The sequence below is a fragment of the Bos javanicus genome, chromosome 9, assembly GCF_032452875.1.
Source record: "Bos javanicus breed banteng chromosome 9, ARS-OSU_banteng_1.0, whole genome shotgun sequence".
In the NCBI taxonomy this organism is placed as follows: Eukaryota; Metazoa; Chordata; class Mammalia; order Artiodactyla; family Bovidae; genus Bos; species Bos javanicus.
In genome coordinates, this window is record NC_083876.1 from 96,618,899 (window position 1) to 96,630,904 (window position 12,006).

At 43.0% G+C, this 12,006-nt stretch overlaps 1 protein-coding gene across 1 annotated transcript in view; it reads right to left on the bottom strand.

The window, feature by feature from the left end:
* Positions 1-10,705, bottom strand: part of PLG (plasminogen) — a 47,639-nt gene extending 36,934 nt beyond the window's left edge. The window contains exons 1-3 of the mRNA XM_061428482.1: positions 10,576-10,705; positions 5,541-5,676; positions 3,881-3,987 (exon numbers count right to left, since the gene is read on the bottom strand). Coding sequence (XP_061284466.1) covers positions 3,881-3,987; positions 5,541-5,676; positions 10,576-10,624 — 292 coding nt within the window. The 5' untranslated portion in view covers positions 10,625-10,705. The remainder of the gene's footprint in view (positions 1-3,880; positions 3,988-5,540; positions 5,677-10,575) is intronic.
* Between the last annotated feature and the right edge of the window lie 1,301 nt (positions 10,706-12,006).

The window sequence follows — 12,006 nt, forward strand, 5'->3', positions numbered from 1 at the left end:
GAGGTAGGTTCAATCCCTGGGGTTGGGAAGATCCCCAGAGAAAGAAATGGCAACCCTCTCCAGTATTCTTTCCTGGACAGTTCCCATGAACAGAGGAGCCTGGTGGGCTACAGTCCATGGGGTCGCAAAGAGTCGGACACGACCTAGCAACTAAACAACAGCAACAAGGGATTATAGTTACGTGTGGGATTTATTCCTTTCTCCAGAGCTCCGGCCCTCCCGTGTGCCAGGCAGATGCTGCGTGCTGGAGGTGCTGGGGACGCTTGGAGTAGGAACCACACAGGTCATGCCCAAGTGGAGCTTACATCTCAGTGGAGTCTGGGGCCCCAAGGTAATCAAGGACACAGATTGTGAAATAGACAACCTCATGGCAACATGTGTAACAGAGAAAATAAATAACATCGTGAGGGAGTGGATGGGAAGTGGGTGAGGGCTTCTTCGTGGAATGGGCAGACCCACAGAGGCTGAGAGAGATGCAAGCCATTTCTAGGCTCACGGTGGTATTTTAAGTGTGAAAAAAGTACCAAAGAGGGTAATTCAGTTGTGGTCTACTCTCAACGTTTACAGAAGATGCCCTCAACCAGCCTCCATTTTAACAACTTTTTGGTTACCCAGTGGGCCCCATCCTGCCTTTAAAACATACTGCCAGGGGCCCCCCTGCAGCCCACATGTGGCAGGATGGGCATCTATGGCTGGCAAGCCACTTTCAGGAGTGCTGGCCCACTCTGTTCCCACCAGTTGGGTTATACGCTTACCAAGAGTCAGTTGTTTTTATTTCCAAAACTTTGTATACAGCTCTATTTGATTACGGATGATCTAAACTGAGAAATGAAAGGGAGAGGGGAAGGAACTTTTTTTATAAACTAAGATAAATAGTTTCAAGTAGTTGAAAAAGTAGAGTAGTTCTTTAAATTGTTATCAAGGGGCTTTCCAGTGGCCCGGTGGTGAAGACTCTGTGCTCTCATCGCCAGGTAACATAGGGTCCTTCCCTGGTCTAGGAACTAAGATCCCCCATGCCACAGGGTGCAGCCAGAACAAATTGTTACCAAATCCACTGACAGCAGTCCATTCGTGTTGTTGATATGAGTTTGAGAGGAGGGGAATCATGAAAATATAAAGGAATTTTACAGTCAGATTGTTAATGGGTATCTCTAGACTTGCTCAAGTTCAAAGAGAAGGACTGATTATGGTAGATAACTCATAAGTGTGGTTTATACAAGAAATGCTCTAGATAACTTCTGTTGGTGGCTCCAGATTCAAAGAAAAAACGCCTCTGCTTTACATCCAAAGGTACCAGCATAAGCTTGTATTTTCAAATAAAATATAAAATATTTAAAGTATATTTGTATTATCTTTTATGATTCCCCACTCAATGTTTTTGAATAGAGGATATTTGTTTTACAATGTTGTGTTGGTTTCTACCATTCAACAATGTGAATCATCCATAAGCATGTTTTTATATATATATATATATATATATATATATATATATATATATGTCTCCTCCCTCTTGAGTCTCCCTCCCAGCCCCCCAGCTCACCCCTCCGGGGAGCACTGAGCGGAGCTGCCTGTGTAATACAGCAGCTTCCCATGAGCCATCTATTTCACACATGATAGTGTTTCATGTGTAAAACAAATAGTGGGAAGCTGCTATGTTTCACTGGGAGCTCAGTTCGGTGATCTTGGGCTTCCCAGGTGGCATTAGTAGTGAAGAACCCGCCTGACAATGCAGGAGACATAGAGATGCAGGTTTAACCCCTGAGTTCAGAAGATTCCCTGGAATAGGAAATGGCAACCCATTCCAATATTCTTGCCTGAAAATTCCATGGACAGAGGAGCCTGGTGGGCTACAGTCCATAGGATAGCACACTCAGACACGACTGAAGCAGCTTAGCACTCAGTGTATACATGTCAATGCTTTAAATTAATTGATCAATTTTCTGGGTAGAATACTTCTAACACACCTAGAATACTTCTAACACACCTATAGTAACTACTGCTTTAAACTCAACACTCTGTATAAAGATTGCAGATATATCTTCATTGAGATATATGATGCCAGTCGATATGTTACACTTATCAAAAAAGGTAAACAAGGTATTCCAGAGGCCACGGGGTCAGGGGAGGGGATGCTCAAGCTGCAACTTGGGCAACGAGGAGCCGGAAGAACAGAGGAGGGTCAGGATGAGCAAGCCTGTGCTCCGCCTGCTGCAGGAGGCACAGAGATCAGCCCAGCACGCAAGGCAGGCCGAGTAACACAGCGCCCGGTAGCACCTGGTGAGTATTTGGACTTTCTTCTAAGGGCACTGAGGGTTCGAAGCAGGGCAGTTCTGGACCAGCCGCTGTGGTGACGAGGGCAGCTTTAGACCCAAGTGGTGGCAGTGGCCCTGGTGCCCAGTGGAGATGAAACTGATCTGACACTGACTGTTCCCAGAAACACCCTGGCAGGTAATTTTGCAGTGGGTCAATATTCCACAGTAAAGACACAAGCGCCCGAAAGCGACTGACTTTTGACTCTTTCCCTCTCTTTTGTTTGTCTGTACCCGCCACAGTTTGTATAACCTTTGGCTCCTTTCCGTCACCCTGAAAACAGGCAACTCTTCAACTAGCCAAACGAAGCCTAGAGGTCACCCCCTTGATCCTTCTGGTTAACCATTTACCAGAGGACATGTTTAAATGGTAGCATTTGCACACAGAATCCCACCAGCATTTTTAAAATGTCTGATAGACTGGGTAAGCCCATGTATCTCTTTATTCAGTAACTGCAAGAACTAATAATGTCCACAGATGAACTTCAGATTTAATCTGCACTTTAGACTCAAGAGTTAGAGCTCAACAGTGGACCCAAAGTGCAGTTAACAGATGCACAGCACTTAAAGCTAAGATGAACCACCACGTAGATATAATCCTAACCTAAAAAACACCTCTCAAAATCTTAGAGTTTGGTGGGGAAACTCGAGAGAACGTTGCAAGCTGTTGTCAAGAATATGTGAAATAGGATGTTTCTTGTTGTCTTCAACACTTGTGAAGCAGAATATCTGCAGCAAAATAGTCCTGACACCCCACCAACAACAGAATAGGAAGTAGCGGTAAAGCATCATAAGTCACTTGAATCTTCGTACAGACTTAATGAACTTGTGCACGACTACGAAGACACACAATTTCTGAAGGAATCTAGGCCATCCGTGATCCTAAACAACGAAGGATCCAGAGATTTTAAGGAACTCTCGAAAATGAGCTGCAACTTCTGCATGTTTTCAGAGTTCTGCACCATTTCAGAGACTAGGGGAAACATGGGCCATGATGGAAAGAAAAGCAGAACTTGTAGAACTAAGGATACTGTCCCTATTCAAATGTTACTGCAGATTGAAAACACCTCGGTTTTGCTATTGCTCCAGGCTTCAGACCACAGATGGTGGTCCCTGAAGAAAAGAAAAAAAAACCAAGATCATAAGGAACTTGTGGACTCTTCTTAAAAATAAGAAGAAAATATTATTTAATATCTTTAAATAAGATATTATTTAAATATCTAAATATTTAAATCTTAATATCTTAAAATATTAAAATAATCAGTTAAATATCTTAATATTTTAATATCTTATTTTCAGGGTCACAGAAGCAGAAGTGATTTTGTAAATCCAATCCCTGCGTTTTGAAATCAAGAGAAATGAAACCTAAAAGGTGAAATACTATATTCGGGTTGGCATTGTGGGTTAGTGGCCGAACCGTCTGACTCCAAGTTCATTTTCAGTGCGCCATAGCTCCTCCATTTGCTGGTCTGATAAATTACAGATAGTAACTGGGCTGGTGGGGAGGGAAGGGAGAGTGGAAGGAAAAGAAGAAAGAGAAAGAAGAAGGAGGAAGAAAACATGGTACATACTTCTCTTCTCATATAGAATGACATCCCTCATCCTAAAGACGGGGGTGTTCTTGCTGTTTTCGGCCATTACGACGCATTGTTGCTCTTTACTGTGGTACTGGAATGCCCTGCAGAAGAGAAACAGAAAGCACCATTCTAGTCCTCCCTGTAGAGGAATTTAAACACCACTCTTATTTCCTTTGTGTAAAGCAATTAATCGGAGAAGGCAATGGCACCCCACTCCAGTACTCTTGCCTGGAAAATCCCATGGACGGAGGAGCCTGGTGGGCTGCAGTCCATGGGGTCGCTAAGAGTCGGACGCGACTGAGCGACTTCACTTTCACTTTTCACTTTCATGCATTGGAGAAGGAAATGGCAACCCACTCCAGTGTTCGTGCCTGGAGAATCCCAGGGACAGGGGAGCCTGGTAGGCTGCTGTCTATGGGGTCGCACAGAGTCGGACACGACTAAAGCGACTTAGCAGCAGCAGCAGCAAAGCAATTAATAAGAAACTCTAAAGACAGCTTTCGATGAATCAAGGAGCTCAGAACTCACTTTCAGTTCAACCTGGCACCATAATGAAAGGGTACAGCAACATGGTAGATATTCTTTCTTTCTCTTCTACCTTTACCTTCTTCCCCTCCCCATTTTCTTTCTATTTTAACTGCTTTATTCTTTCTTCACCCATTGTTCTTAATGAGGCGCCAGAATATCTGCTTTGTGTGGGAAAGAAGCAAGTGAGCTTCTTTGAACTCATCCCCGAGACGGTCCACGTGGACACCTCTAACTTCCCCCTTGATGATGCCTCTGATTCTAGCCCTTCTCTCACAGCCCCCAGCCCTGCACTCGTCCTGTGTGGATATTGAGCCCGCCATCAAAGCTGTCAGAGGCTTCCTTTCCATCCCCATCTTCTACATGAACCTTTGCATCAGCTGACCCGGTCCCTCTCACAGGTGCCCAGACAGGCTGCCCTCTGCCTAGAATCCTTCCCGCTTGGTCACTATTTACCAAGATTTCACCCTTCAAAGCCCAGCTCAGTTCCCCCCAACTCCACCCCAGGCCTTCCCTGGCTGTCTCAACTCTTGAGATTGTTCTTTCTTCTAAATCTTAATAGAGCACATACTGATTTTATCAATATCTCAAATTGGCTGTATTTTTTTTTTTTTACATTTTATCCAGTTTCTGTGACTATACCATAAATACAAAACGGCAAGCACTGTTTTCGGGTCTACACAAAAATCTATCATATATAATGATTTTATATATCACATATAAAATTTATCATATATATATATATATATATATATATATATGTACACCAGATCACTGTATCTGTGTTTCAGGGCCCCTTAAGGTCTAGGACACTTCCAGTCACATGATCCTCAATAAATATTTACCAACAATGATGTGAAAAAGCTACAGCTCGTAACAATAGCTGCTGATGTCAAGTGTTAAATAATTTCCTTTTGGGGCATTTTTCTAAAAGGGACACTAATTATCTTTCACAAGAAACTGTATGGTTTCAGATACAGGGACCAAATACAGATTCCAAACTCTAACCTCATGAAATTCCTATTAAATCCTATTTTCAGTGATAAATCCCTGAGCAAATATCTTGTGATCAACATAACGTGTCTCAATCAACAAGAGTTCTGTGTAGGTGCAGTTACCAGGGACACACCTGCAAACGAAGTCTGTCTCCTCCTCACACTTGGCTGCACAGTCCTCTACGCTTCTTCCCGCCAGGTTCTTCCGACTCAAACTAAGCAGGGAAGCCCCCTGGGTGTTTACATAGTCATCCAGGAGGTCTCCGAGACCTACAAAAGTAAAATTAAAATGGAGCAATTGATTAATGCATCGACACAGCTGATAATTATCATGAACTTGTAAAGTATTCACTTTGTGTCAACCAAGTAAAATTTGCTGCTCTGTTGGAAGCAAGTAGGTGGCTGTGAACACAAAGGACTAACCAGGAAAGCAGTCCCACGAACAGATAGCGCTATGTTACAAGGCTGACTGCATTGCTAAATTAGTAGATTAGAACTGCTTAACAATTTCCACATTACTACATTAATGGGTATGAAACCTTAAGTAAGAAAAAATTTGATGTGTTTGCCAGTAATTGCCTGTCATGATGGAGCACTAGGAGACCATCCTGGAGCAATTTTGATGCTGATTTGTCCATCCCTGGGTCTAAATAGAATCTCAGTTCAGTTCAGTCACTCAGTCGTGTTCGACTCTTTGCGACCCTATGGACTGCAGCGAGCCAGGCTTCCCTGTCCAACACCAACTCCCAGAGTTTACTCAGACTCACGTCCATTGAGTTGCTGATGCCATCCAACCATCTCATCCTCTGTCATCCCCTTTTCCTCCTGCCTTCAAGCTTTCCCAGCATGAGGGTCTGTTCAAATGAGTCAGTTCTTCTCATCAGGTGGCCAAAGTATTGGAGCTTCAGCTTCAACATCAGTCCTTCCAATGAATATTCAGGACTGATTTCCTTTAGGATGGATTGGTTCAATCTCCTTGCAGTCCAAGGGACTCTCAAGAGTCTTCTCCAACATCACTGTTCAAAAGCATCAATTCTTTGGCACTCAGCTTTCTTTATGGTCCACCTCTCACATCCATACATGACGACTGGAAAAACCATAGCTTTGACTAGACAGACCTTTTTTGGCAAAGTAATGTCTCTGTTTTTTAATATGCTGTCTAGGTTGGTCATAACTTTTTAAACAGAACCTAGAGGCCATTATTTGATTTCCCATAGCACACATTTCTGTTCTGACAGTGTTGCTTAAATTAACATGACAGGCATTCTCTGAATGGTTCAACCACCAGATATAAAAACTTTGTTGAGCTGATGATGTTGAGAAGAAATAAGATCTGGACTAAATCTTGACCATAATACACGGTCATTTTTATACTGGGCTTAGCACAGTGACCCCTCACTATTTATTAAAAAAAGAAACCATTTTGGGCTCTTTGATCTGGCATTTCTGAGGGAACTGCAGCAAGAGTCTGGTACGAACAATGGTCTCGATTTTCTTCTGAGATAGAATCTGAGTCACAGAGTCTGTCTGAAGCTCACTCTGCCCCTGGCTACTGCAGAGGGTGGCCAGGGGGTGCCCAGCTGTGGCCCCACCACAGGGCTGCAAAGAGAACTCAGTGATCCAGGGCCAACATGGGCCCTGAGACAGCTGTGGCTCTGTTCCATGCCTCGAGGTGCTCCCCTCCACCCTTCGGAATGGAACACCAGCCATGCTCATAGCATGAGGGGCTAAAAAGAGGTTAATACACTGGAGACGGCAGTTTCCTAAAGTTTGCCTAAACGGGATTAGGCAACCTGGCAACCTTGACCACTTTAGGGGGCGGAGTGGAGACCAAAGCCCAAGGGAGTGGTTTGAAGAGTGACCAGAACAGGCGCTGGGAACGTCTTGGGAGGACAAGTCTTTTCAGAAGCCTGGCTGTGGAAGGAGCATCTCCTAGAGGCCATATGAAGTCTCAGGGATGTTTTAATACTTTTATTTTTAATGTTTTAATATTTTAATATTTTTATTTAAAATATCATTGATTTACAATGCTATGTTTGTTTCAGGTATACAGAAAAATGATTCAGTTGTACATACATATTCTTTTTTAGATTCTTTTCCATGATAAGTTACTGCAAGCTATTGAGTATTGTTCCCTGAGCCACAAAAGTAGGTCCCCATTTATCTATTTTATCCAACATAGGGGTTCCCTTGTGGCTCAGCTGGTAAAGAATCCGCCTGCAATGAGGGAGACCTGGGTTAGTATTCTGGCCTGGAAAATCCCATGGTATTATATCCCAACATATAACATATATTTTATATATGCTAATCCCTGACTCCTAATTTATACCTCCACCTGCTTTCTGCTTTGGTAACCAGAAGTTTGTTTTCTATGTCTCTGAGTCTATATCTGTTTTGCAAATCACTTCATCTGCATCATTTTTTGTAGATTATACGTATAGGTAATATCATATGATATCTGTCTTTCTCTGTCTGACTTACTTCAATTAGTACAGATCATCTCTAGGTCCTCTGGGAAATTTTTTAAGATGAGACATTCAGGAGCGTGTTTGGATACTGATGAAAATGAGCCAGTAGGAAGGATCATTAAGGGCCATCCCTGACCACCGTGGACACATGCTTTGCTCAGGGGTGATGCACTGTCCCAGACTGAGACATAGCCGTTCCCAGAGCCCACGTTCTCCCTGCCTCTGCTTTTCCTTCCTCAACCTAAGATTCTCCAAACTGGAAGGATGGATCCTTCCACCCTTGAATAGGAGTTGACTGATGTAGCTTAATACACCAAAAATCATTCAATACATGTATCAAGATTATAGAGAAATGCATATTTAGACCCACGCCGTCTTCATCCTGCATTTTTCTCCCAATCGGAACTCTCCTTTCCAGAAACATTTGTGCTTTGGTAATTTCTATAGATCAGGGTATAACTTTTTTTTTCCTTTCTTTTTTAAAAATTAATTTATTTTAATTGGAAGATAATTACAGTATTGTGGTGGGTTTTTCCATACATCAGCATGAATCAGCCACAGGTACACATGTGTCCTCCCCCATCCTGAACCCCCCGCCCCCCTCCCTCCCCACCCTATCCCTCTGGCTTGTCCCAGAGCACCAGATTTGAGTGCCTTGCTTCATGTATCAAACTTGCACTGGTCATCTATTTTACATACAGGAATATACATGTTTCAATGCTGTTCTCTCAAATCATCCCACCCTTATAGGAAAGGGGGAAAAAAATCTCCTTTTACAGCTGTTCTCAGTGAGAGGCAGATAAGCAGTTTGCATTTCACAAACAGCCAAGTCTTTTCTTTCAAACACACAAGCATGGGGGCACATACATATACTACTGTGATTTAAAAAAAAAAAACCCACATTATTGATAAAGTATACTTGTTTTAATCACAATATACATCTACATTCAGTCTAGAATATAAAAATAATTTTCTTACTGAAAAGATTTCTCTAATATTTCTTGGTCAATAAATAAACTATTATAACCCACTGTCAAATGAGCTCTAGAATTAAAGAAAGAAAATATGGGGATTTTCAACCTTTCAACCTAGAAATAAAAAATTTATTCCTTTTGGGGATATTTCTTTGTCATATCAGCTCCTAAGGTAGGTCTCAGCAGGTATATGCTATGAAACATAATAACATAATTAAAGGTAAATTAATTAAAGGATAATAAAAATGGAAAGTTTCTTGTTTTGATTTCATTTATACCCTGGCCTGCTCTACTTTCAAAGAACCCTTCAAAAGATCTAATTTCTTTATAGGACATATTTTATAGAGCTCTTGTGTTTGCTTTTTCAAAATATATTTATTTTTCATTGAAGGATAATTGCTTTACAATATTGTGTTGGTTTCTGCCATACATCAACATGAATCATCCCTTATGTTTATTTTTAAAGTTTCGGTTCAGTTCAGTCACGCAGCGATGTCCAACTCTTTGCGACCCCTTGGACAACAGCACACCAGGCCTCCCTGCCCATCACCAACTCCTGGAGCTTGCTCAAACTCATGTCCACAGAGTCGGTGATGCCATCCATTTTAAAGTTTGGGGTTAATAAAAATGTTCTAAAAGGAACCGTGATAGTTGCACAACTCTAAATGCGGAGACCCATTGGATCATATGCTTCGAATGTGTGAATTGTATAGTATGTGAATTCTATCTCAATAAAATTGTCAAAAAAAAAAGGAGCCTCAAAGACATGCTTGCTGCTGCTGCTAAGTCGCTTCAGTCGTGTCCGACTCTGTGCGACCCCATAAACGGCAGCCCACCAGGCTCCCCGGTCCCTGGGATTCTCCAGGCAAGAACACTGGAGTGGGTTGCCATTTCCTTCTCCACAAAGGCATGCTTAGAATATTTTAAAGAAGGTTTAAACAAAGTTGAAAAAGTGAGAACCATTGGATTCCTTCTCGGAAAACCCTGACTGAAGTCCCAGTTTCTTCACTTCCTGGCTTTGGGAGTTTGGTCAATAGGCAAATAATGTGCTTTACCTAACTACAGATTTCCTCATCTATAAAACGGGGATAAGTCTACTACAATACCCATTGGATCAGCTAAATAAGCTGTTGATGCTAAAGGACACACATGTGTATGGATGGATAAAAAGGTACCACTCTACCTCAGGCACTCAATAGAGATTTGTTGAATTACTGTATGCACATTGCCTGAATAAGCACTGCCTGTGGTTTCTCCAGCATAAGAAGCAAGCTGAAATGTAGGCAATAGGTCGACACAACCACACTGGTCAGATTGTGGTCAGAGATATTTCATTGTTCACGTTTGAAAGTCAGGAGAATATGAAACCTTAACAAAAATGGTGTAGCTTAACCAAACTGAGAACCAGGCAAAGAGACCAACAACATCTGGAGCTGTTAGCACGCTGGGCTATTTTTTTCAACTAAAATAACCGTCACTTGGGCTCCATCTTTTATATTGAGAGCGTCATTTATTATTTTCTCTGTCTGCTTGTCTCCAGTATTCACATAAGGGAAACGAACCTTATTTCTTGAAGAATTCCTCCATCTTAGATGTTGAACTGGGAATCTGAGAATCAAAAGCTAAATTCGGCAAGTTGCCCTTAAAACTATGATGGCTTTATTTTTAACATATAGCTAGGAAAAAAAAATATTGATTCAAATGAAAAATAAATCTTTAAGCCTTACCTGATTTCAGAAATAAGAGAAGTAGGAACACCACCGCCTTATGTTCCATTTTGGGACTGGCCGGCAGCGTCCCGAGAACACTGTGTCCCAATCCCAAGATGTTATTGACTTACACGAGAGGAAACGCGCCCACAAACAAGATAATCACACAGAGTTAATAATTTTCCCAGAGGCCCACTGCCGCTGTGCTCTGAGGGTTCAAACATTACCTGGACGGGAGGATCTTACAAAATGTTGACAGCGGAGTCTGCAATAGATGCTGGGAAGTGGTGGAGACTGCCCACCCCCACCCGGCTGCCCCAGGCTGCTCTGCCTCCCTGCACAACGCAGCCCCCAGCCCATCTTTGCCACTTACTCTTCTTTCCTTCCCTCTTCCTTCTTTCGCTTTATTTTGGGTAAAACAAAAATTACGACAATAGCTAACATGTGCTGAGAACTTTCCTATGCCAGACCTCCCGCATAGTTTCATTCAAGCTTCAATACAGCAATCCTGGGGCTTCCCTGGTGGCTCAGTGGTAGGGAGTTCACCTGTTACTGAGTTCAGGCTTGCTCTGCCAGCCGCATGACAGGCCAATGAATCAGAGAGATGAGGGGTTGAGGCAAGGAAAAGACTTTAATCAGGGGGGCCTGGCTGACTGAGAAGATGGCAAGCCAGCACCTCAGAACAGCCGTCTCGTCAGGCCTGGTTGCCAGATCCATAAAAGATGGGTCCATAAATGATGGATCACCTCCAGAGAGGTGAGGAAGCAAGGTAGAAAGACTATTCAGTCCTTGCAAATGTCCCCTAGAATGGCAAGCCTCAAGCAGGAGAATGTGTTCATTTTACTTCCTTTGATTCAGTTCAGTCGCTCAGTCCTGTCTGACTCTTTGTGACCCCATGGACTGCAGCACGCCAGGCTTCCCTGTCCATCAGCAACTCCCGGAGTCTGCTCAGACTCAAGTCCATGGAGTCAGTGATGCCATCCAAACATCTCATCCTCTGTGCAGTTCAGTTCATTCGCTCAGTCGTGTCTGACTCTTTGTGACCCCATGGACTGCAGCACGCCAGGCCTCCCTGTCCATCACCAACTCCTGGAGCTTGCTCAAACTCACGTCCATCGAGTTGGTGATGCCATCCAGCCATCTCATCCTCTCATCCCTTTCCTCTGTCTCTCAATTCCTTACAGTCCTTTGCAGGTGGGTGGCTCAGGTTATCTCCCTGAGGCAGGCCATTATGTATGCTTACAATAACAAAAAAGGTTACACACATTGGCAGGCATGTAACCAGAAAGGGTTAATTCCAAATTTACATTGGATCACAGAAGCAGATCCAATGTAAATTTGGAATTAACCCTTCCTGGTTACACGCCTGCCAATGCAGGAGACATGGGTTCGATCCCTGGTCCGGGAAGATCCCACACGCCACGGAGCAACTAAGCCCGTGTGCCACTA